The sequence below is a fragment of the Poromitra crassiceps genome (assembly GCF_964638095.1).
Source record: "Poromitra crassiceps genome assembly, chromosome: 2".
NCBI classification, from domain to species: Eukaryota; Metazoa; Chordata; class Actinopteri; order Beryciformes; family Melamphaidae; genus Poromitra; species Poromitra crassiceps.
Window position 1 is genome coordinate 6,737,534 of NC_139624.1, and position 27,313 is coordinate 6,764,846.

General features: G+C 45.8%; 1 protein-coding gene across 1 annotated transcript in view; it reads right to left on the reverse strand.

Moving 5' to 3' along the window:
• Positions 1–27,050, reverse strand: part of LOC310798194 (protein NLRC3-like) — a gene marked incomplete at both ends in the record, with an annotated part of 33,251 nt that extends 6,201 nt beyond the window's left edge. Inside the window, 8 exons of the mRNA XM_083660671.1 lie at positions 727–924; positions 2,962–3,128; positions 9,860–10,002; positions 24,551–25,152; positions 25,258–25,384; positions 25,511–25,608; positions 25,660–26,712; positions 26,997–27,050. Of these exons, the coding sequence (XP_083516797.1) occupies positions 727–924; positions 2,962–3,128; positions 9,860–10,002; positions 24,551–25,152; positions 25,258–25,384; positions 25,511–25,608; positions 25,660–26,712; positions 26,997–27,050 (2,442 nt within the window). The remainder of the gene's footprint in view (positions 1–726; positions 925–2,961; positions 3,129–9,859; positions 10,003–24,550; positions 25,153–25,257; positions 25,385–25,510; positions 25,609–25,659; positions 26,713–26,996) is intronic.
• Between the last annotated feature and the right edge of the window lie 263 nt (positions 27,051–27,313).

Sequence of the window (27,313 nt, forward strand, 5' to 3'; positions counted from 1 at the left end):
TTTAGAAGAAGAAATCAACCCAAACTTTTCTACAGTACCAACTAAAAAATCAATATCACTCTGCTTTTGGACCAGTATCATGACATCATCAGCATAGGCCGAAAGCTTAACCACAGAGTTACCACCTGGGAGATTAAAACCCGAGAGCCGTGTTCTTAACTTGCATAAAAATGGCTCTAGGGCTAACGAGTACAACATACCGGAGAGTGCGCAACCTTGTCTCACCCCCCTCCCCACCTTAAAAGGCGCACTTAAACCACCGTTGATCTTAAGAACACTTTCAATGTCTCTATATAAAGCCTGGATCTGAGCTACAAGACCTTTGTTGAAACCAAAAGCAATGAGTGTTTGCCACAGGTATTCATGTTCAACTCGATCAAAAGCTTTTTGTTGATCTATGGAAATCAAACCAAGATCCAAACCCAATGAACTGGAGAGGTCCACCACATCCCGGACTAAAGCTATGTTGTCTGTAACCAATCTGCCAGGTACACAGTAAGTTTGATCCACCTGAACAACTTGCTCCATGACCGTTCTCACCCTGTTGGCTAATACCTTGGACAGGATCTTGTAGTCCGTGCAAAGAAGGGAAACCGGTCTCCAGTTTTTAATATCCTGCAAGTCTCCCTTCTTAGGGAGGAGGGTTAGGACTGCCCTTCTGCAGCTTTGAGGGAGCAAACCCTTCTTCAAACTGTCATTTAGAACCATAAGGAGATCTTCACCAACCTCCAACCAGAATACTTTGTAGAAGTCAGCAGGCAGCCCATCAATGCCCGGAGCTTTTCCACCCCGCATTCCCTGCAATGCAGTACATAGTTCCACCAGGGTTACTTCATTCCCCAGCCCTTTATTGGCCTCCTTCGAAACCTTTGGCAGCTCAGCAAAGAAGTCCTCCGACACTTGCGGATTATCGTTGTGCTCCGACTTGAACAAGTCATTATAAAAGCTTGAAGCAAATTTACGAATGTCAGCAGTCTCCTGCAACAGCTGCCCATTATTTGAGCGCAACGACATCATTTGTCTCCTTTGTCCACTTTTCCTCTCCAGTCCAAAGAAAAAGTGAGAAGGAGCATCCATCACAGCCACATTCTGAAACCTACTGCGTACCACAGCGCCCCTAGCGGAGACGCCCAGCAAATCAGCCAAAACAACCTTTTTGGCTTTGAGGTTCTCAATGTGCCCTCTTTCTCCTGTGGAGTCTGCAAAAGACTGCAAGTCCACTACTTCTCTCTCCAGAGCTCTTATAGACCTGGCCAAATCCCTGGAGACATTGAAAGTGTACTGTAAACACAAATTCTGAATTTGGCTCTTCCCAAAATCCCACCACTGTTGCAATGAGCTGTATAGGGCTTTAGTTTTTCTAAACTTTAACCAAAAAAACTTGAAAGCATCTTTGAAATTCTCATCTGACAAAAGAGATGTATTGAAATGCCAATACGCGCTACCAGAATTAACATGTTTAATGAAAACAGAGCATTGCACCAAGGAATGGTCAGAAAAACCAACTGGACTTATAAAAGAACTTTTACAAACATTAAATTGATGTTTAAAGCAATAAATTCTATCCAGCCTGGCTAGGGACACACGATTATCCCTAATATTGACCCAGGTGTACTGACGATGACTTTTATGAAAACCCCTCCACACGTCACTCAGCTCATGAGTTTCACTCAACTTTAACATACAATTCTTAGAAGCCAAGTGTGGCTCTGGATGATTCCTATCAAGCCTTGGGTTTTCAGTGCAATTAAAATCACCCCCTAGAAATAAAAATTCATCTGACTTGCATTGTTTAATTTCATCACTTAAGACATTCAAAAAGCAAAGTCTTTCAGTGCCTACAGTAGGAACATAAACATTAATGAAAACCACTTTTACTTTTTCAAATTCAGCCCTCACTTTTAAAATTCGTCCTGCAACCACTTCCTCAACAACAGTTTTATTGGGATTAAAATTTTTAGAAAATAAAATTCCAACCCCACCACTCATACTACTTTTATGACTGAGAAATACCTCCCCAGCCCACTCCCTCTTCCATTCACAAACAATATCCTCAGTGCTGTGAGTTTCCTGAACAAAGGTTACATTTAAATTTTTCATATTAATCAAACTAAACAAAGCAGCTCTCTTTGTAACATCCCTAGCTCCATTGAGATTTAACGTGCCAATGTTTAAACTACACATCAGAAAACAGGGATGTAATATCAGCACATAGAAAAAGAAAACTACGAAGACATTATTCATCAGAGCTTTTTTGATTTTTCATCTTTAACATTCTTGATTTCAACCTGTAAAACTCTTGCTCAGAGAAGCATGGCTTCCCAACTTCTCCTGTGTTTTTCATGTAAACCTTAGCAGAATTCAGAAAAAGTTGTACATCAGGAAAATGCTCTTCGATTTTAACCCTTTGACCCTTAGTGTTTTGCAAAAACTTCTGTATTTTTTCAAAGGAATATCCACACTCTAAGCTCTCATCCATTTCACTTTCATCGTCAAGCCCAGCCCCCCCCCCTTCTTCTGACTGAGATTGGGAGGATGAACACACTGTAACTGTCTTTGACACTTTATTCTCTCTGCTTGCATCTTGTGTGGTCTCTGTGATTTTTCGTTTTGTTATCCTAGCTTTCAAAACATCCTCATCCATGCACTCCTCCTCCTCCTCAAACACAGACTCTACCACCCTGGCAGCAGCCTGTCCCACCCTGCTCACTTCATTCCTCCCAGGGCTCCCACTATCCTCCCCATGACTTTGAGATCCATTTAATTGTTCAACATTTGAACCTGTTTCTAAATCAGTTTGTGAATTACGTGTTCCTGTCTCCACAACATTTTCCTCCGTTACATTTTCATTACATTGTCTATCAGGGAGCGGCCCAGACGGTACCGCCGAGCCCGGCGTCTTCACACCTGTTGCCACATGTAGCGGCCCAAAAACAAAACCTGACGCCCCAGTCACCGCACCTGACGGCCCAGGCACCTCCCGTGACGGCCCAGGCACCGCACCTGACGGCCCAGGCACCTCCCGTGACGGCCCAGGCACCGCACCTGACGGCCCAGGCACAGCCACACCTTGAGCCTTTCTTGCTGCTGCTGCTGCAGCAGCAGCCTGTGGCTGCCGTTCCCCAGCCCTATCAGGGCAAGAGCGAATGAAGTGTCCCTCCAAACCACATCCAAAGCACTTCATATTCTCTGTGGAAACATGCATAGTATAATCAAAGCTATCCACTCTAAACTTGAAAGCGAGACTCAATTCATCTTCATTTTTATTAAGAATCATGAGCACCTGCCTACGGAAAGACATGACGTGCTTTAACTGGGGAGATTTACATCCAAGGGGAATCAGTTTGATAGGCGACACGAGTTTACCGTGCCTTGCCAATTCCTTCGCCAAAGCTTCATTTCTAATGAACGGGGGAACATTTGAAATGATCACTTTTTTAGCTGGGCTGACCAGCGCAAACACCGGGGTGAAAGTGTCTTTAATAACCACCCCACTCTCAACCATGCGATTCACCTTATCCACGCTGTCCAAAAACAAAACCACAGCGTTGTTCATCCGGGAGGCAGACTTAATACTACCAAACCCGACAACCTCACCCACAGCCAGACTACATTCCTCCACACTACATCTAACCTCCGGAGCCAACTTAATGGCATGCCGACGCGTTAACGTCTCTAAACCGGAGCCTCCAGCTTCTGCCATGCTGCCTGCCAGCAGACACTGGCAGCTGGCGCTACCAAACCACCCCGAAACCCGTGAAAGAAACAATAAAGCAAGAGAAACACCAGTGCGCACATACACCAGAAAAATAACAAATAAAGAGTTTGAAAACTCACGCACTGCAACACGCTCTCAGACCGCAGTCACTGCACTCACCACGTTCGCTCCCAACACGCACTCGAGAGAGAGAGAGAGAGAGAGAGAGAGAGAGAGAGAGAGAGAGAGAGAGAGAGAGAGAGGGAGAGGGAGAGAGGGAGAGAGGGAGAGAGAGAGAGGGAGACCTATAACCTATATTTGCATTTGCATGTATTTGTTGGTCTGGTAAACTTTTCAAATTCACCATAGAAAAAAGAAAGTGATAGAGACAGGCAGTTTGGAACAGACCCATAACATCTAATTATGTTCAAACAAATACAAGCATGATGAGGCTTCAGGTACCAGGGGAGAACAACGGATGTGCAGGACCCCATCATGCCTGTGTTTACCTTAGGCCCGACACACACACACACACACACACACAGACACACACACACACACACACACACACACAGAAGCATGCACGCACACGCACACACACACACACACACACACACACACACACACACACACACACACATAAACAAGCAGAGACTGAAGAGTGAGTTAGTGAGTGGAGGCTTTTCTTCACTATAAAATAAATCAGCAGAAACAAATAAAAAAAGATGAGAATGTAAATTTGTGGCTGGTGGAACAAACTTCCACTTGAAAGAGTGACATCACTCAGCTCAACACACAGAGCTAAACTTGGACATTGTAGCCTACTTGCAAAAATATGTTTGTGTCATTTACCAGTTTTATTTATATTTACTTTTTAACCAAAGGGCCCTTAGAGGCGCGTTCACGTGAAGGGAGCGAGGGCTTAGGGATGTCCCACGGTGAAATCGCAAAGTGAATGAGGGCTCAGAGTGAGCCCTTTCTGCCCCCTTACCGTAAGGGAGCAGCTATGGCCACTTACGGAAAGGGAATTGCCCACAATGCATAGCGTTGTGACGTATAAAACGGGGAAGGCTGCAAATATCTGTCAAAAAAATAAAAGAACACATGCGCGAGACGAACGCGGTGTTTGCGAGTGCGCTGGAATGCCTTAATTGACAATGAAACATTACATTAATAGGGATTTCAGATTAGACAAAAATATGATATCAGAGGAAAGCAAGTAGTTATTTTACACAATCCTAGAATAATCATCGATCATTTCTATTACAATTGCAATCCACAACTTTGTTGATGAATGAGAAATAGTTTTACCGAATCTGTATTGTACAGTATTGACATTGTGTATAATGTTGGGTGACATGTCATTATTATGCTTATTTTAATTATAATTACACACGTTGCAGATTGCAGATTTTGCAGTAGGCTACATTTATTTTTAAATGAGCTGTTGTCCACTCTGTAGAGCCAGAGCCTGGATGAGAACAGACTCATCAGGGAGTCTATCCCTCAAAGCGTCTTGACAATAAACAATATATAGCGAGCCCCAAACCTGCCAGAGTCAACATCATATTGTCAAGTGCAAAGGGCTCTGCTGTCCCAATCCTCCTATTTATCCAATGTGGATCCCTTCCACACTTGATGACTCAACCACTTTCAGATGGCGGCCATTAGAGGGACTGAGGGTTCAGGGCTTGAGTCTTTAGGGGGCGGATTGGAATTGGGCCTCTGTCTTTCCTCAGTGTGATTACTCACCAGCAGAGGGCAGGAGAGTTTGAGTTTTAACAAGCCTTTAATGAAACCTCTACCTAAGACATGTACATCATGGCAGAGGACAAACAAGTTTCACAAAACACAAAATCAGAACCAATGGAACCCGCGCAAAAAACTCAACAAAACAACACCAATCAAAACAAAACAGATCAGTCATGGACAATCATACACACTGTCAAGCCCTCCTCATCCCAGCTGTGTGTTAAAAAGCAGCTCTCCTCCCTCCAGCCTGCACACAGCTTCCCCCAGACACCAGCTGCTCTGAAACACTCCCATGTCCTGCATCCTTTTGTAGTTCTCAAAGTCTATGGTTACTCTCACCCTAACCAGAGCCTTCAACAAGACTACAAGGCCTACTTAGACTTCTGCATCTATTTTCCTCTTCCTGCTAAGGTACACAGCCATCTTTGCTGCCCCAACAAGACATTTACAATATGCCCCATCCTCTGTTTGCTCTTGCTTCACTGGAAACTGAAGATAAAGACAGAAAGAGTAAAAACAGCAGCAAGAAAAGTAAAGAAAAAAGTCAGCATGTTGAAGAGAGGCCTGAGCCTCACAGTCTCTGAAGCAGTGACATATTGTCTCTCTCAGCCCACAGAAAGGACAGCCACTGTTCACATCAGAGTTCACCACAGAGACAAAAGCATTGACTGGCAGTGCCCCATGTAGTTAGCCTGGTAAACCGCCCGTCACGTGAACTCACATCTCATTTGGTTCTCCGTGGCGGTCTGGACCCGCACAGGCAGTTAAGATGATTGGTCGAGCCATGCCGGCTCGACGAATCAGCGGCGGCCGTAGGCGGGCTCTGGCTCGTCTGGGCAAGTAGTGGGTACATGGTCTTTGTAGTTCTTTTCACTCGTAAACATGGCTGCCGCCGCGGAAGTGACAGGCAGTCTGAATGAAATTGAATGTAACGTTCCCAATTCTATGTATTAAATTCTAAAAAACGACCCTCAACATTTGGGAAGGCTAAGCCACACAACTAGTTCGTTATAATCTAACTAAATGCTTTGAAGGTGACTTTACGACCGTGAGGACTCAATCAATGAATACCACGGAGATCATCCACACAGGCACCTTCGGCGATCTGATTGGTTGAAGTTAACACCCACCAGCGGTGATAGACAGATGGGTCATCCAATCACCTGCCAAGTAGCTTGGAAAAAGTGCCCGCCTCCGTCAGCGGGTCTGGTGACTTCATTCCCAGATCGACTGGTTTAGTGAAACCTATGTGGAGCTATACCGTCCATCTGGCAGCGTCAGGTTACCATGTAGTACCCTCCACTGTAAGTCCCCGGACTATTTTGTCAACGGCCCCTTATACAGTGTGGTCCATGCAGGCTTGACCTCCGACCCCACCCCGAGGCTGGTCCTCCACGGGGTTTCGGCCTGCTGCTCAGCCTGTCTCTGTTGACTATTTTCACACAGAGTCTGTAGAGTCTCTTTCCTCTGACAGAGTCCAGACAGGCCTCATCCACTCCCCCTGCAGCGGAGGACCCCAACAGCTAACAGTTTTTCACACAACACATGTGTCCGGCCAGTACAGTAACCTCTTTCACTGCAATGGCACGCATGTAAGACCAGCTTCTCCACAGCGTGGATGGCAGCTGAAGTCCCTCTCGCCATCAAGCAGACAGTGACGCATGTGTCTTTATGTGCGCCAAGGGGACATGACTAAATTGGTGGGATTCGTTGTAGCCTATATTAATAGAAACAAATAGAAAATAGCTGATTAATAAAATGTGTGCTGGTGGAACGAAATTCAACTTCTTAAAATAGAGCAGCATCACTCATCGCGGCTCTCAGTACGCTGCATAATTACGCAGGCAGTATATTACTGCAGCGGAGATAGAAGAGAGCCCGAAAAGGCATAAGCATACAGACGTTTGGGCAGCAGCCTGTTTTCAGCGTGTGAAATGGCAATAATACACAGGTGATTCACAGGTGGGCATGAGCACGTTATTTGATTTCTATGCATGACAGCCTCACATCTCTCTCTCCCTCTCTTTCCCTCTCCCCATCTAGGCTATAGTATATTTTCTCTCTCTCACTCTACTCTCAGTGAAGGAGGAAGCTGCTGACGTGATGTTGTGGTTGTTATGGGCATGACCACACCTTCACTATGCTTTTGGTCATAAACACGCCTATACGGAGATGTGCGCCGAGATGACGTGAAGCACAGCTGGCCGACACGCCCACAATTAGGGCTTTGCGCGGCGCTATTCCAGCGCAAAACGGGCGCTAATGCAAAATTACCGCCGTTGGGAAGATAGAGCCCTATGAGTAATTATAAAAGGGCTCTCTCAAATCAAGCAATCTGATTGGTTCACAGCTGTGGTATTTAGCATATACCACAGCTAGAGCAGCATCCCCAAAACACTCCGCCTCTTAGAAAACAAATGGTAGCTACCTAGCTTGCTAGCCTCGAAAACTGTAGGCGATATCTTTTTTCCCAGGATGGTGAAGGCATGACCTGCCGCTTTCGCCATCCTGGGGAGAGGAAATATTGTTTTGAGTCCCTCAAACTCTTGGAAAGGAAAATGAATCAAATGGAGAGGAAGACTCCTAACCAAAAGGGCATAAAAATGGCAGGCACTCAAGGAGGTTTGAAAATGTAAAAGGCTTAAATTAAATGGGCTTGAATCATTAACTCATTGAGTGCCAGCCACTTTTGGAGAACGGACGCTCCCAGTGCCAGAGTTTCAGAGCGTTTTCAGTGATTTCTCGAGGCCCACAGAATATTGTGTGATATTACTATGTAAACACCGAACACGCACAAAGAACGATGGGACTCTCTTCTATCATCTGCAAAAAAAAGTTTATTGATCCCATTTTCCGTTCTTTAGTTATGAGCCGGAGAAGATAGCTTGATTTAACCAAAAACAGCCATTTTTTTCTAGAAGCTGAGATAATGAGCCTTTTGTGAAATTAAACATTTCAAGCACATCACTGACTCTGAAGCTAATATTTTCTAATGTAGTCACACCTCAAAAATAATTTCCTTCAATAAAACAGTGAAGGCCAGGGAATTTTGTTTGGCAGAATAATATTTTTTAGCCTCAACCAGCAGCGCTGGCCCCTGCGTGCGCTGCTGGTTGCAGCTTCTTGCTGGTCTTGACTTGCTGCTGGTGGGCATCGGATATTCTGGCTTGCGTTTGCCAATCCTGTCCTGCTGTCTGGGTCTGTCAGTGTTGTGTGCTGCTCTGCGTGCCCCACCCCCCCCCCCCCCCCCGCCTCAACTGCAAACCCCTCGTAGTGGGAGTGTCTCTGGTGGATTTCTTCTGCGTTTGCTGTGCACAGTGAAGGGTGCGGCCGGTGCGCTACATCCAGCTTTTTTACAGCGTTCCGCGTTTGTTTGTCACCGGCTCCCATGCTTCCAGTTGAGAATAATAACAACTCCACGGCTGATCATGCGGATGGGCTGTCGCAACGGACACGGAGGGGCTCAATTGTGACAGCAGATTGGCTGCTGCAGGCACAGCTAACGTTATGCTTCATGCATATCGATGCATACGGATGCGATGCGATTTCCGTTTCCCCAACGACTTCTTCTTTGTTTTTTCCTTGCCTTTCTGTAATCTGGAGAGCACTGTCGCCACCTAAGGGTTCTGTAAAATAGGTTAGACACATTCAATAGCTCCCATATTGTAAGAGGCGATGTAAGAGGCTTATATCCACGTCCCACCGTCAAAAAACGCAATTGACGACTTTAGTCGTCATTGGCACTGAACGTTACTAAATCAATTGACGACTAAAGTCATCATTGGCACTCAATGAGTTAAAATACACCAACGCGTGTTGGCTTGCACCTTCAGGGTGTGGTGACACACAGAGAAATCCAGAAAACAAACATTAAAATGTAGCAAGTCAACCAAATTACACCATCACTACAGATGCAATAAAACAATAAAAATACAGTAAAACCAATGACGAAACCACATGAGCAATACAGTGTTTTAGAGGAAAGAGCATTGGGAATCAAAGGAGAGAGAACCAATGGCTACATGTTAGGACTAAGGCCATGGCTATAAGTATGATGAGAGCTCCAAGTCCTCATTGAGACCAGGGTAACTGTTGCACCAGCTGAACCTTATTTATCTCTTAAGTTAGGCTGTAAAGTCTACACTTTTTGTGACCTTGATGAAGGCACAGTGTGTTTTCATCAGGTCACAACTTGATTTAAATATAGAAGCATAACAGAGTGTGCAGTTCTCCATCTTTTCACGTGACGCCTTCTTCAGACAATCTGCACCTCACGTGAAGTATCTGGGTGCTCATCTCCAGCTCCTGTGTTCTTTACATTAAATGTCAGCATGATATTCATAACATCTATTAATGAACAAAGAACTGACAGCATGTCTGACCTCAGAGTCTCCAGTCGACAGTGTGGACTCTCCAGTCCAGCAGACAGCTTCACTGCTGAATCTCCCAGCTTGTTGTCAGTCAGGTCCAGCTCTGTCAGATGGGAGGGGTTGGACTTCAGAGCTGAGGCCACAACTTCACAGTGAGTCTTTGAGAGTCCACAGTCAACGAGTCTGTGATGACAGATTTAATGTAGAATCAGTTATTATCAAAACAGAGCTGAGAACAAGCATACCAATAACTTTATGCTGAATGAATATACCTATGATGTCGATAATTACAATGATAATAATCCTAGTTATAATAATTGTAATAATCATAATAACAGTTGTTTTAATCACATTTAAACACTTTAACCACAGCAGAAACTTGAAGTGAAGACGCTATCCGAGGCCTAACATCCTCTTCTTCTAAATAAATGTAGTGGCCGCTTCCAAATTATTGCATAAAAAACAACTTTTCTGTCTTTGAAAAACCAAAAATCATTCATCTGGAGCAACCCGGACATGCAGCGCATCATGACCGTGGGGACTCTGGACCACGTTCTGATTAGTTTTACTTTAGTTTATTTGTCAGGGACCAAAATATAACATTGATGTCAGAGAGAAAAGATGCTTTGCACCAGATTATAGCAAATTGCTATTTTCCATCTGCAGTCCCAGGGCAGGTTGCCAGCACAAACAAAACAACAATACAATAAATAATAAATAACAAGGTACATAACAGATATCAACACATCTTAATTATACATATCACCCAGGGGGTGGAGTCACCCTCTCATTACAGAGGGGGCGGACCATTTGCCGTGAGGTCCCTTCACTTCAAGTTCACAATAGATTTTAACATTCTCCTCTTGGTTTTTAAATCACTCAACAGCCTTGCACCTGAGTACCTGTCAGATATGCTAGTGTAACGGCATTGTGTAGGTGGTACTTGCAGCAACCCATGTTAAGGGCTTGCCCAGGACGACCTTTGGCTTGGGAGTCAAAGGCACTAACCACTCCACCAAGAGAGCTAGCTCCCTTGGTGGAGCTGATTAACATGCCTTTATACTGGGGAGTGAGTTTAACCAATCCACTCGCTACCACACTGGACTCACGAGGAATCAACACTGATTCACCTCGGTTACACTTGTATCCTATGATCCTCTAGACCCCTCAGATCAGGGGCGGACTGGGATCATAATTCAGGCCGGGCATTAGATACCAAGCAGGGCAGGCCGATACGGGCCGACGCACGTGCCGGCGTCCGAAGGCCCCAAAAAAAAATTGGGCCGTTTGAAGCCCAATTTGGGTCGTTTGAAGACAGATTTGGGCCGTTTGAAGCCCAATTTGGGTCGTTTGAAGACAGATTTGGGCCGTTTGAAGCCAGATTTGGGCCGTTTGAAGCCAGATTTGGGCCGTTTGAAGCCCAATTTGGGCCGAGTCTAATTTTACAATGAGATGCACCTACTTTATAGCCTGGTAAACCGCCCGTCACGTGAACTCACATTTCATTTGGTTCTCCGTGACGGTCTGGACCCGCACAGGCAGTTAAGATGATTGGTCGAGCCATGCCGGCCCGACGAATCAGCGGCAGCCGTAGGCAGGCTCAGGCTCGTCTGGGCAAGTAGTGGGTACATGGTCTTTGTAGTTCTTTTCACTCGTCAACATGGCTGCCGCCGCGGAAGTGACAGGCAGTCTGAATGAAATTGAATGTAACGTTCCCAATTCTATGTATTAAATTCTAAAAAACGACCCTCAACATTTGGGAAGGCTAAGCCACACAACTAGTTCGTTATAATCTAACTAAATGCTTCGAAGGTGACTTTACGACCGTGAGGACTCAATCAATGAATACCACGGAGATCATCCACTAGGCACCTTCGGCGATCTGATTGGTTGAAGTTAACACCCACCAGCGGTGATAGACAGATGGGTCATCCAATCACCTGCCAAGTAGCTTGGAAAAAGTGCCCGCCTCCGTCAGCGGGTCTGGTTACTTCATTCCCAGATCGACTGGTTTAGTGAAACCTATGTGGAGCTATACCGTCCATCTGGCAGCGTCAGGTTACCCACTTTAACCCTGAATAAAGTAATAAAACCACTAGTAAACCAGTAGGCAGCGCCTGGCCTGCTGTTCAGTGAGTGGCCTGACTGCGGGCACCAAAATTCTTTTTTTTTTTTTTGCCCGATTATGCAGTCCGCGCCTGCCTCAGATCCTCTAGACCAGTGCTGACCAATTTGGGGTCCGCAGGCCAAACTTGGCCCGCCACAGATTTGGGAGGGGATTTTTTTTATTTTTTTTTATTTATATATATCCCCCCCCCGTGATTTTTTATCCCCCATTAGTGCTAACTTAATTTATTTATCCTGGTTGCTACTCCACCCTCTGCCGATCTGGGGAGAGCCGAAACTGGCTCCATGCTTCCTCCGAGACATGGGCAGTTAGCCAGCCGCTTCTTTTCACCTGACAGAGGAAGCTTCACCGGTAGGACATAGCACGTGGGAGGTTCACGCTATTCCAACCAGTTCCCCTCCCTCTGAACAGGCGCCCTTAATGACCAGAGGAGGAACCACATTAGTAACCAGGATATTGCATGTTTTTGTCAAATTGTCATGGTAAATTGTTTACAAAAGATGGACAATAAAGCTGATTTTCAAAGCACCTTGAGGATTTTTCAAGTTGTGAATTAAGTCAAATTTCTCTCTTGATTACAAAGGTGGAAAATACAACTGTTTTTAACGGGGTGTTTACTGATTAAATGTTTAAGCTCCCCACAAATGCAGATGTTTTTTTTAAATATATATAACCAATTGCAAATTATTACAATTACCAAACAGATAAAAAGTAGATTATTATATTGAAATGTTATTTTAGATTTAGAATGTTAATTTTCTATAAAACACAATGCATTTTAATGTAATTCCACAACGTTTATTTTTGGCCCTCGGCCCTCCACCCAGATTGAGTTTTGGCCCTTCATGGGAAAGAATTTGGGCACCCCTGCTCTAGACCCCTCAGATCCTCTAGACCCCTCAGATCTTCTGGCACTGGCCTGTTAGTTGTTCCCTGGGTGAGGACTAAGCAGTACGGAGAGGCGGTATTTAGTGTCTATTGTCCTCCTCTGGAATAGCCTGCCAGAGCATCTGAGAGCATCACAAACCAAACACACTTTTAAAAGAAAACATATTTTAGCCTTGCATTCCCTTGACTTCCTCCTCCTTCATATTTTAATTTTGCTTTTCCTCTATGCACCACTGTTGTATAATTTCATTACTTTGCTGTATTGTTTTTATTGTATTTTTACTGTTTTTATTGTATTTTCTGTTTTTATTGTCTTTTACTCTACTTCTTTTTACTGTTAAGCACTTTGAATTGCATTTTATGTATGAAAGGTGCTACTGTATAGAAATACAAGTTGATTTGATTTGATTTGATGTAGTAGCTACTGTTTACATTGACGCATGCTAAACTAAACACTTTGGGGGAGGCGGAGGGAGGCCGAAAGAGTGTTGAAGGTAAGAGGTATGAGTTGACACATTTGCTTTTGACAGCGCTGCTTTTGGCCAATGGGACAACAGCACAGAACCGTGGCAGCCAATCAGAGGTGTCTCCTCCAGGCCAAAATGGCAGGATTGCTGTGCACTGGTGTTGCAATGGATCGATTAGTTGTCACTTCTGATCAATGCAAGTTCCTTTGCTCAATTATTATTATTATTTTGCGGGGCCTTTACAGTGTTGGAGGCCTTACACAAGCTGTGTAGTGAGCGTATAGGGCGGACCCACACTGAGTAAGCAACACAAATGCATGTTCAGTCAGGCAGATTTCACAAAGGTGGCCCCACAGTGGCCCTTTGTGATGGGTGGCCCACACACAAATCATACACACATAAGCACAATGTATATGTATATAATGTGTGTATATATATATATATATATATATATATATATATATATATATATATATATATATATATATATATATATATATATATAAAATCTGTACAGACTTTCAGGGCTATTGTGTGGTGGGCTGCGCACACAACAAATGTAAAAAATCGCCAATTAAAGTTTTTTTGTACTCCCGAGCAAAACAAGGAAGCCATTGAGCATTCACGAGAAGAAAATGTGGATTTAGCTGTCAAGGAAGTAAGTTGGAGTGTTCATCTTCCATATATATGATCTTTGTGTGCAACTACGTGACATACTGTAGGAGAACGCCAGCGCATCTGATGCCATCTGTCTGATGTTACACCAGCATTATTTTCATTAATTTAAACATGCCTAAAAGCTCATGTCATAGTATTTCACTTCAGGCCACTGTGTGGGATCGTTTATCCAGCGTTGTTTGGGCAATGAAAAGGGACACTGCTCCAGGCCAACTGAGTTCATTTTCTCGATGTACCTTTCCCTCTCCATTGGAGGAAGTGTACTGAAATAATCTTTTGACATTATCTAAAAAGAAAACTGTCCGAATCCCTGTAAAACCCCGCAAAACTATTTATCTGATGAGAGTTCCTCCGTTCGCCCCGGTTAGCCGCGGTTTGTTTTGCCAGCTGTAGTCGCCAGGCAGTGCTTCCTTGTATTTTCCCCCGTCTTGGGCGTGGCTTCTGAATGATGACATGTTTTGCAGTGTCTCTATAGGATAGTAATCCCTCGCGTCAGCGATGACTAAAGATATTTTCTACTTGGTGTCACCAACCATGGCCACGCCCCCTTGCACATCGCTCCCCTTGAGGGCAGCATGTGGGGTATATAAGGCAGGCGCGCACATCGATCTGCTCCCAACATTTCTTCACCAGCAAGATGACTACTGAGAAGAACAGCAGCTCCGGGCGGCGCGGGTGCCAGGCCGAAGTGCTCTCGCTTCAGGCCTAGCATCTGTGTTTGCCCAGAGTGCCTCCTACAAGCCACCTACATGAACCTGGAGGATGGGTTTGTCATCCTCTGACTTCGCCTGCCTGCATTGCAGAGAGCTTCCACACGCTGAGCTTGTGAGCAGAGTGGAGTTATTTTCCAGGATGGGAACCACTCACCACTGGGCGGCCGTCGCTGATGTGGCCGCCCCACCCTTCGACGCCACCCAGTCGCCCTCTGCCTCCTCCGCCTGCCGCCCCTCGTCCAGCAGCAGCGGGGTAGCGGCTCGACCTTCCTGGCCTGGTTTCCATGGCGGCTCGCTGATTGAGGAGGAGCAGCGCGCGCCGAGGGCAGCTCTCCTCCTCTCTGGCCCGCCCTGCCCAGCCTGCATGAGCTGAAACACTGCACCTTTGCCCGGCCGGGCACCACGAGAGGTCCCGCTATGCGGTGGGAGGACATGACACGGGTGGAGGGGGAGACAGACCGAGGCTTCCCCTCTGCTCCTCCACTTGAAGACAGCCTAGTCCCCGTGCTCCTGCCTGGCGCCTCCTTCTACGACAAAGAAAACCCACCCTGCCGCTGGAGAGAGACGCTGTTTTCCTACGGCTCTCAGATATAAAGCACACAAGAGCGCCACTCAAACTCGGGCTGCCCAGAACAACATAATCGTCCTGGCCTCCTCCGCCGATTCCCTGCAAGACTGGAGCAGCGAGGTCCCCGCCCAGGTGGTGGGAGAGGTGGTGGCATCTCTTACGGCTATCATGCAGCTGGCCCAGGCGTCAACAGTAACTTCCTCCTGCACCATGGCTTGGACAACTCAGATCCAGAGGAACATTTGACTCGAGAGCTCCATCCTGCCACAACAGCACCAAACGCTGGTGGAAGGGCCGATAACCCCAGCCGGCTTATTTGGCCCGTCCACACAGGCGGCTCGGGATGAGCTCCACCTCACCGCCATGGAGGGAGAGGGAGGAAGACCGGTGCCATCGCCCTCAAGAAGGAGGTGCGCCCGGGGAAAGAAGAGGGCTTCTTCCTCCTCTGCTGCTCCAGTCCCGCTGAGTCCTGCTCAGATGAAGAGGATGGAGCAGCTCAGTGTCCCCCCTATCCCATCTCCTTCTCCCCGGTCCTCACCACCAGCCAAGCAGCTCAAATATCAGATAGCAGTGGAGTTTGATATAAAGCCTAATATCACCCGCCTGGTAATAAAAACACTATAAACCCCCTCCCTCTTAAAACTAAGATATCAGAGATAAAGTGTAATGTGTTTTTAATAGTGTACAAACATTAACGGCTTCGGCTCCAAAGCCCAATTCTCCAGATGGGGCTGGTGCCGTTCAGAAAGCTAGTTTGTCTAAAACACTTTTTGAGTCTAAAACAGGAAAACGATTAAATAAAACGTTTCCTGCTGAACCACAGCTTTATAATAATAATAAAGCTGTGAAAGAGGCTCGTGCCTTTAATACAACATCACAAAGCTGTGTGTGTGTCTGTGTGTGTGTGTGTGTGTGTGTGTGTATGTGTCTATGTGTGTATATGTATGTATGTATGTATGTATGTATGTATGTATGTATGTGTGTGTGTGTGTGTGTGTGTGTGTGTGTGTGTGTGTGTGTGTGTGTCAAAGCTTGGTGACTTCCACAATGCCGTCAAATAGGCTCACTCTCCCTCCATAAGAGGCCGGGCCGGCAGCTCCACGCTCAGCTTCACCCTGGACGGGAGGCCCGCTGCCTCGGCGGTGCTCCGAGAGGGCCTCAGAGGTTTTACAACAGAAAACCTCAGACAAAAGCAAGCCTCCTGATTGGCCTATAAGACTCAACCTTTCCGTCCAATCACAGGAGGGGAAGAAATGCACCAGAATTCACATTTCTCCCCACGTGGGCTCACTCTGAAAGAAGTGAGATTCTCGCTCGCACTCTCCCCCCTCCTCTCTGGGACGTCAGTAACCACACCTACTCCTCGCTCTCTGTCCTATCACAGGAGGGGAAGCCTCGCTCTCTGTCCTATCACAGGAGGGAAAGCGGTGTTTGCCTAGGTGTCCTCATTCAAAAAGAGAGGACTTTTCCTCTCTCACCTGCTTTACAACAATACCAGAGGAGAGACAGAGCAATCCTACAAGAGATAACTCTCTCACTCTCTTTCATAATGGCCCCCGCGCACACAGCAGCAGCACGGTGGGTTGAAAGCTGCTGTTGAAACAAATGAAACATACAGACCCATACAGAGTATGCCCCCTCTCCAGGGCCCGAAATTAGAGCCCGCCACCCGCCAATGGCGGGTAGATTTTAGGTTTGGTGAGTTAGGTTTGGCGTCTGTCCGCCACGTGGCGGGTCCCAAAATAGTCGTCATGTAATATTAAAACTGTGTGTAGCCGGCCTGTGTCCACCTAGCGTCTTTTTCCGACTGTTAAACGCTGGGAGTGTGCTGGGGAGCGCTGATCCCAGCGCACAATATACAAGGAAGCAGTCTGAAACTAACGTTAGTTCAGTGCGGTAGTATAACATGAGTGCTTCCTGAGGCTGTTTCATTCTAGCTCTCCCGTATAGGCTACGAAACGTGACTCTGGAATGAAATGCAGTCGTCAATTTAGTGGAGGTAAATTGACAGCCTAACGTCGGGCAAATCAATCAATGAATCAATCGCTCGCACTTGTTGCCGACACTCGTATGATACAGTATATATGAGGAGATAATAGTTATCATGTGTGTTTTGGTGCGCAGCTGGCTAACACGAGTGCTTTGCGAGACTGTTTCACATGGCTCTCCCGTATAGGCTACCAAACATGACTCAGTCTGGAATGGAATGCAGTCGTCAATTTAGCGGAGGTAAAAAGCGTCTTTTAACCTCTGCTAAATTGACAGCCTACATCGGGCTGCTTGTTGCCGAGCTCGTATGATGAGGAGATGAATCAAAATGCTTACCACCAATAAAGCCGAAGGGGAGTCGGGAACGAGTGCAGGAGAGCTAACGCAGGTGCCAGGTGTGAGTGGGAGAGAAAGGTCCATAGTGCGCTGTGCACTGAGACTGTCGCAGTTATTACTTTTAGCTGCGTTGTTTTTTTTTTACAACAATTTAAGCTCAAGATTGACTTGACATGTATTGATAAGATTGACTTGACATGTATTGATTAATCAATCATCAATCAATATAGCCTATTAACACATTCACTGCCAGCCGTTTTTTTTTTACTGTAGGTAGGTTCTGCCAGAGGGTTTTTTTTAGGATTCTGGCTCATCTTTCAAGACCCGAGGATTCTTTTATGCTAAGATTTTGTGAACACACAATATCTCAAAATAACTAATAGAATGTGTGCTTTCTCTGTCTAAAAGAGTTAGTTTGTAGAGTTAGTAGTTATGTAAGCATTAGCAGTTGAATACAGCATGGTTTCAGCGTCTGGAAATTTATTCTGAGATAAACGGCTTTTTGTGAAATTCGATAGAACAGTCACTTTAACCATTCATTTTTGGCATCAGTAAGACGTCAGACATCTAAACAATAGTTTTGAACAGTAATTTCCTCCATAACAGCAGGAAACCCCCCTCTGCTTCCAACTCCTCCCTCCGTGGGCGTTCTCCTCCGCCCTCCTTGGCTCTGCAGCGGGTCTGTGACAAACGAGTTGCTGCTGCTGCTGCTGCCTGGCAGTCTGGATGGGGCTCGCTGGATGGGTTTCGCTAGTTTCTTGGCGGTCCGGTTGAGAGCTCTGATGAAGCTCTTGCGATTCTGGGCTTATTTATGGTGCGTGTTTCAAAGTGTGCATCCAGTCTATTCTTGGAACCCCCCACCGTTGCCACCGCTGTGCGTCAGCGCGAAAGTGAAAGCGTTTTCGCCATCCATTTTACTGTATGAGAACGGCTTCCTCGCGCTTTTCCCTCCAGTTTTGGCTCGCCTCTTTCTACTGTGGAGAGACATGTCGCCACTCAGTGGGTCGGTAAAATAGATTATACACATTCAATACCTCCAATATTGGTATAGGAGACGTAAAAGGGTTAGATCAACGTCCCACCGTCAAAAAAAAAAAAACGATTTTTTTTTACGTAAAAACACGTCATTGGCAGTCAACCGTTGGATTTTGTTTGACGTAAAAACACGTCATTGGCAGTGAACGTGTTAAAATAATTTGCTTCAAATTTTACTCTGGCCTCTTATTTAAGTGTGTATTCTTCAACGTAATACCTTATCTACTTGAAATGTACTGAAAAAATGGATATATATGGATATATGTGACACAAAAATGCATTTTTTTTTTGGCCGGTAAGAAATATGCTTGGCGGGTAGATTTTTTCCATCTACCCGCCACTGGCCGGTGGGTCAAAAAGTTAATTTCGGGCCCTGCCCCTCTCAGAACACAGCCTGCTGTGAAGAGAAATCTCCCAGGGCCAGAAATGGCTTTGGAACACAATGACAACAGGTTAAACTCTGCAATTCAAAACAACACCCTCCCATTCAAGGGCCAGTTGGAAAGTATTTTTCCCAGATGGAAAGTTGGCTCTGGAGACAGAATTGCAAGATCTTCTATTAAAAGAGACGATCTCCCGAGTTCCCCTGAGGGAAGTACAGAGCGCTTTCTATTCCTGTTACTTCCTCACAACCAAGAGGTCAGGCAGTGTTCGACAGATTCTGGATCTGTCATATTTGAACAATTTCATAATAAAGTGTCAGTTCCGCATGCTGACAGTCAGACATCTGATGTTGTGCAGAAAACAACACGATTGGTTTGTGACAATAGACCTGGCGGATGCATATTTCCATATTCCAATCTGCCAGGCACACCACAAATACCTGCGCTTCTCCCTTCAGGGGGTAGCCTATCAATACAACCGTCTCTCCTTTGGTTACGCGCTAGCCCCTCAAACCTTTACCAAGTGCATGCTAGCCTTAGCCCCTCTATGAAGGAGAGGTATCAGGGTCCTCCACTATCTGGATGACCTGATTCTGCTGGACGAGTCAAGAGAACAGACTGCCTTGTTGCATACGATGGAGACAGTAGAGCTCCTCCAATCACTGGGTTGTGCCATCAATTGGAAGACGAGCTCTCCCCTCCCCAGTCAGACAGTGACCTATCTGGAGATAAACCTCGACTACAGGGTCATGAGAGGGAGATTATCCTCAGAAAGGGTGGAAGTCCTACTCTCCCTCCTCCATCAATTTGCCCCAGGAGCCACAGTGACAGCCCTCACTGTGAGGCACTTACTGGAGACAATGGCATCGAGTCACGTCATGGCGCTGGGTCTCCTTCACATGAGAAGGATACAGTGCTGGTTCAATCAAATGAAAGTAGACTCGATACGGCACAAGAGGGGTGTTATAAGACCCCCCATCCTCTATTCTCCCAGGTCTGGAGTTTTGGGGGACCCCCAACAGACTCTCAGAGGGAGTCCCTCTAGGGAGAGTGATGTCACACGTGACAGTGTTCACACATGCTTCCCTCTCCAGATGGGGGGGGGGGGGGGGGGACACACCCCCCTCCCTGCACATAAATGTCCTGGAAGCACTTTGCCCCCCAGCTGTCAGGTTATCACGTGCTGGTCAGAACCATTGAGATATATATGAATGGAGAAAGCGTGCCTATCTCCTCCCTGTATAGTCTATTGAAGCCAAAATCTTCTCAGATCAGAGAACCAGAGTCTGCACAGTAGCTCTTTTGGGTTGACTGAGCCCCCCTCCCCCTCCTCTATACTTTCTTATGTAGAGCTGCTGTTTCTAGATTTGCACACTGTGCGTTGTGTAGTCAATCCTCTCTAGCTCTGTAAATATGGGACTTTAAGTTCTAATATTTTTTCTCTCGCCAAAAGTAACCATGTAGATTCCCACTACGAGGTCAGTTTATCAAAATAACGCCTGTATGGAAATCAGAATTTCGTTGTCGGAGATTGCTCCTACCAGCCAGACTCCGGGGTGCTCTCTGGCACAAACCATCACAGGGGAAAATTATTATCCGATTAACTGATCTTTGCAGCTCTGTTGATTAGCTAATGTTTCCGTAGCATTTGATTAACGTTATGATTTAATTCATTTTGTAACAAATATTGGTTCAACAGGTGAAATCGAACTGAACCTTTGGCTACGTTGTAACTTACGTCTACTGACTGGGCAGCCCAGTGCTGGCTCTGTCGGGTCATTTTTCTAACGTTATCCAGCTGCCTGTTTCTTCTGTATCCTTATACAACAGCTATGAGGAGAGGAGTTTGCGAACATCCCCATAATAAAAGCACTTCCCAGAGATATCCATAATATATAGGGGTGGGGGGAAAGATCGATACACCATAGTATCGCGATATTTTGCCTGACGATATTGTATCGATATTTGGACGCCAAGTATCGATATAAAAAAAAAAAAAAAAAAAAAAATTGCAGGCCATGCCAGGCCACCGGGCTACTATAAACTTTAGTTCCAAGGCCAGCAGTAAACAAACGGTAGCATATTTTCATTTTGTTTTAACAGTAACAGTTTTGTCATAACAGTAATTTAGAAATTCCCCAGTTACTGAATGTGCTGCACAAGATGTTTTGTGCCAGTGAAGTGAAGTTGCATTGTTCAAAAACTACCTAAGTACAGTAGTCCACACAACACCACACATCCCGTTAAGGTGGACTGTAAGTAGACTGTAACACACAGTTCAGTTTGTCAGGTGCATGCAACTATGACATGACTTTATGAAAGTTGTTGGTCTGTCTACTTGACAATGTTGCTGCAATAAAATGGTTGAAGTCAGATGTACAGACTGAAAAATTGTTCTTATATAAACCAGATGTTGACAAAGTATTCCTTTGGTGACATCATTTGCAGTTGAAAAAGTAAGAAATCGCAATATATCGAAATATCGCAATATTCAATATATCGCAATATTCAATATATCGCAATATCGGCAATATCGCAATACTATAGTATCGTGACTTTCGTGAAATTCTAATTCACTGGTAACTTTAATTGGCTGGTGATCAAAAAAGTTCATTTCAAGCCCTGCAGGGAGAGCAGGTGGTGACATGGGAGTGAATGAGAAAATGACCAAATATTGATGGTTAAGACTGAATAATAACATCACTGGCTTCAAACGACCAAAACTTTTAGCCAGCGACTAAATGAATCCCCCCCAAAGTCTATAAATCCCCCCAAAATCTAATAATCCCCCCTATCTGAACAACCTAAGGGGGGAATTTTGCAACATTTTGCAAAATGAATTTCTCGCCCTGGTACGCACCATTCAGAACGCCAGAGCCACTTCCACTACCATGGTTTATGCAGCAAAATGGGCTGCGTTCCAAGCCTGGTGTGAGGGAAAGGGAGTGGAACCCACATCATGTCCCCTCCCCACTATCCTCTCATATTTACAGTCCCTGGTGGACAGAAATCTGGCTGCAGAAACCATAAAAGGTTATGCAGCAGAAATGTTGTCATGCCATGAAGGTTTTGGTGATAGAAGAGTTTTCTCCCATAACCTTCTTAGGAGATTCTTGAGAGGTTTGAGACGCAGCAGACCTGTCGTGCGCTCACTGGCCCCCCAGTGGGACCTGCCCTAGGTACTGTGCGCCCTAGGTACTGCGCGCCCTCGGAGAGCCTCCTTTTGAGCCGATAGACAAAATATGTCTCAAAATGCTCTTATTAAAAACGGCCCTCTTATTGGCTCTCACTTCAGCCAAAAGAGTGAGTGACTTGTTGCTCTGTCAGTGGCACCATCATGTCTGTCTATCAGAGCAGATGAAGGATCAGCACCATCATGTCTGTCTATCAGAGCAGATGGAGGATCAGCACCATCATGTCTGTCTATCAGAGCAGATGAAGGATCAGCACCATGGTGTCTGTCTATCAGAGCAGATGAAGGATCAGCACCATCATGTCTGTCTATCAGAGCAGATGAAGGATCAGCACCATCATGTCTGTCTATCAGAGCAGATGAAGGATCAGCACCATCATGTCTGTCTATCAGAGCAGATGAAGGATCAGCACCATCATGTCTGTCTATCAGAGCAGATGGAGGATCAGCCACCGTGTTGCCAAATGGCTCCTTTATCTCCAAGTCTCTATATAGCTCCTTCAGATCAAGAACTATCTCCTTAGAGGCTTCCTGTCCTCCTCCTCACAGAGACCCCTCTGAGGAGGCGGCACACTGCCTGTGCCCAATACGCGCTCTGACACAATATGTTTTATGCACGTCAAAAACCAGGTGGAGACAACAGCTGTTTGTCCACTAAAGAGTCCAGTCACCAGGAGCCGCCCTATCCACACAGCAGCTCTCCCATTGGTTTTGAGATGCTATCACAGAGGCCTATATGGAGACAGGAACAGAGCCCCCACAGGGCATCAGGGCACATTCCACCAGAGCCATGGCCTCCTCCATGGCCCTGTTGAGGGTTATGTCTGTGGCAGACATCTGTGCAGCGGCTTCATGGGCCTCAGCTGGTCCCTTCATCTGCTTTTACCTGAGAGATGTCTCAGAGAGCTCTCTGACCCACTCAGTACTGGGAGCACGAGAAAGAAGGTAATACCTCTTTCTATGCTTCTACAAGCACTAAATAGTGCAAACCCTAAAGCAAGACAAATGGTGGGGTTTTCTTAACAGGGGTCTTCTTCCTCTAAGAGGAACATCCCCTGTCCCTCCTCCTTAAGGAAAGGTTATTAGGGCACAAAATGCTTGCCTGGGTACCTTCTCCAGGAGACTATTTATCTCCCTTTCCTCCCGAGTTTCCTGTAGAGAGCAAATGGTGCTCCATGGACATGAAAGGATAGGCTAGAATCTGATTCTCCCTATTATGTCTTAAATTAGTTTTCCCCTTTGAAAACCACACCTGCTCCCCGGGCCCGGCCCGTGAGGATGCTAGGTGGTCCAAAGGGGAATACCCTGCCTGGTCACCCCAGCCTCTGAAAGGGCGGAGCCAATAGAATATAAACAAAGGTTTGAAAGTAAACCATAGTTTATAGATATTGGCACGGCCCTTTCAGATCTGGACACACTGCTCCACAGAATAGTGAAGAAAAATGACTATTTTGGGAGCAGAACGATGTGCTCGCCTGCCTTATATACCCCACATGCTGCCCTCAAGGGGAGTGATGTGCAAGGGGGCGTGGCCATGGTTGGTGACAGCAAGTAGAAACAATCTTCAGTCATCGCTGACATGAGGGATTACTATCCAACATGCACAGCCTCTGAAAGGGCTGCGTCAATATCTATAAACTATGGTTTACTTTCAAACCTTTGTTCTGCTACTGAGTTGGACAAAGGGAGCAGCATTATATGTACACCATATGGATATTGGAATACATGATTGTATTTTCAAAATTTAACATTTTTATCGGGAGGTTATACGGATTGGTGATGTTGTCGTGGTTTCTTGTCAAATATTTTCAGGGCTTGTTTATGAAGAGACTCAAGCAGCTTTAGGGATGTCTTATGACCAACATGTCATACAATAGGAGAAATGAGAAAAAATTATTGTGTTTAAAAAGATCTTGGATGCCACAGTAGTGAGCGAGTTTCTGATCTGTCTGAAATTGGCTAGATTATATTTCAGTGTTTGGCTGATCTTCCTTATATGCTTTTTAAAGCACAGAGTGGGATCTACAATAACGTATTTAAACTCATCAACATTTTTTATTGATGAACATATACAACACAAATGTGATGTTGTATGAATATGATGGACTGGATTCAGACCCCAGGAAGACTAGCTGGTGCTATTGACATGAGTTAATGGGGATCCTTACTCTGTGTGTGTGTGTGTGTGTGTGTGTGTGTGTGTGTGTGTGTGTGTGTGTGTGTGTGTGTGTGTGTGTGTGTGTGTGTGTGTGTGTGTGTGTGTGTGTGTGAATAAATAAATACATAAATACATACATATATACATAAATACATAAGTATATAATAAATAAATAAATAAGATACCAGGACTAACCGAGCCTTCCTGCAGTTCCTCACAGCTGGGATCAGTCTCCGCCGTCCATCATCTGATGTGTTGTACGCCTTCAGGTCCAACACATCTAGAACCTCCTCTGACATCTGCAGCATGTAGGCCAGAGCTGAGCAGTGGATCTCAGAGAGTCTCTCCTTTGATCTGTTCTCTGACTTCATGAACTGTTGGATCTCCTGATGGACTGACTGGTCTTTCATCTCCATCAAACAGTGGAAGATGTTGATGCTTCTGTCAGGAGAGCAATCATCAGTGTTCATCCTCTTCAGGTTGCTGATGGCTGTCTGGATGCTTTCTGGTCTGCTGTCTGTCTGACCCAGCAGGCCTCCTAAGAGTCTCTGGCTGGACTCCAGTGAGAGGCCATGAAGGAAGCGGACAAAGAGGTCCAAGTGGCCATTTTTACTCTGCAGGGCTTTGAGCACGGCCTTCTGCAGGAAGACATGCAGGGATTGATTCCTTTCACCCGTGTATCTCTGGGTGCCCCACTCATCTTTTTCTTTGTCCCAGTCTTTTCCCAGGAATGTCTTCAGTACTTTCTCAGCCCCGTTTGTGTAGCAGTGGAACAGGTAGACCGCAGCGAGAAACTCCTGAATGCTCAGATGAACAAAGCAGTAGACCGTCTTCTTGAAGTGCACACACTCTCTTTTGAAGATCTCTGTGCACACTCCTGAGAACACTGATGCCTCTCTGACATCAAGACCACACTCCTTCAGGTCTTCTTGGTAGAACATGAGGTTGCCTGTCTCCAGATGTTCAAACGCCAGTCTCCCCAGCTTCAGAAGAGCTTCGTTGTCAGTCTTCGTCAGCTTCTGTTGACTCCTCTCACATCTCTCATTATACTTCTGCTTCTTCCTCTGAAACAGCAGGGAGTACCTCTCAGTCAGGGTCTTGAGTAGCTTTCCTCTCTTTGTCAGCTCCTGTTGACTCCTCTCACGTCTCTCATACTTCTGCTTCTTCCTCTCTGTCTGAACCAGCAGGAAGTGTGAGTACATCTCAGTCAGGGTCTTAGGTAGCTCTTCTCGGGGTGCTGCTGTGGCAGCAGTGAGGGGGTGCTGCTGTGGCAGCAGTGAGGGGGTGCTGCTGTGCTGCTGAGCTGCTGTCAACATGTGCTCCAGAACTGTAGCAGTGATGAAGCAGAAGACTGGGATGTGGCACATGATGTGGAGGGTCCTGGATGCCTTGATGTGGGAGATGATTCTGCTGGCCTGCTCTTTATCACTGGATCTCCTCGTGAAGTACTCCTCCTTCTGGTCATCAGTGAACCCTTGTACCTCTGTCACCCTGTCAACACATGTAGGAGGGATCTGATTGGCTGCTGCGGGTCTGGAAGTTATCCAGAGGAGAGCCAAGGGAAGCAGCTTCCCCTTGATGAGGTTTGTCAACAGCACATTTACTGATGATACCTGTGTGACGACAGACACAACCTTTGTGTTCTGGAAATCCATTGAAAGTCTGCTTTCATCCAGGCCGTCAAAGATGAACACAACTTTACAGACAGAGAGCTGCTCTGCTGTGACCGTCTGTAATGTTGGATGGAAAACATGGAGCAGCGTGAGAAGACTGTACGGCTCATCTTTGATCAAGTTCAGCTCCCTGAACGAAAGCGGAATCACAAGACTGACATCTTGATTTTCCAAACCCTCTGCCCAGTCCAGAGTGAACTTCTGCACTGAGAAGGTTTTTCCAATGCCAGCAATGCCCTGTGTCAGGACTACTCTGATGTCTCTCTCTTTTTCTTTCTTTTCATTCTCTTGGCCAGGTAACCTTTCTTCATTGTCTTTCCCTTTCTTCTCTTGGCCAGGTAAGGGTTTAAAGATGTCGTGGCACTTGATCGGAGCTTCATGGGTCTCCTCCATCTTGGATGCTGTCTCCTGTTTGAGTGGAGCATCATGGAGGGTCTTCATCTTGGATGCCGTCTCCTGTTTGAGTGGAGCATCATGGAGGGTCTTCATCTTGGACACTGTCTCCAGCTGCCACACCTCATGTTGGGTATGAACGTCTTCACTTTGTCCCACTGTGATGTAGAGCAGAGTGTAGATCCTGTTGAAGGAGGTTCCAGTCCCTGCTTCAGCGCTTCCTGCTTCAGTTCCTTCTGTCACAAATCCACATCTCTTTATCAGAATGATCTTATGCTCATCTAAAACCACCTGCAGAGCACCGTCCACTGGAAGACATGAAGGAGTAAATAAGGGTTACTCAAATACTGTATAGTATCTGGTATTAATGTTATGTGTGTGTGTGTGTGTGTGTGTGTGTGTGTGTGTGTGTGTGTGTGTGTGTGTGTGTACATACACACACACACACACACACACACACACACACAAACTGTGTATGTATATATGTTGCTTGAGAAAGAACAATGTGTCTGTAGCAACACAATAAGTCCTGGTTGTAGAAATGGTGACAACAGTAGATACACTCCAAGTCTTACTTTGTACGATGCTGGTTTGACTGGATGTCTGCAGTCCAGGTCTCCGTCTGTCATCACTCGTCTTCCTCTCTCTGTGGAGGTGAAGGCAATTCATTATGACACATTAGAAACGTTTATAAATGTAGTAAAACAACTAAAAAAGGTTTTAACTATCTTTTGTTGCTGCAAGCAGAGTATGGAATTAATGGAAAGTATCAGTTGTGGTGACATCTAGTGGACATAAATCACGAGTACAGGTTTGGGCAAGGAGGGGCAAAGTCACATGGCCCGCAAAGGACTATGGGATATGGCCTGAGGTATTGCCACGTTCTGGCTTA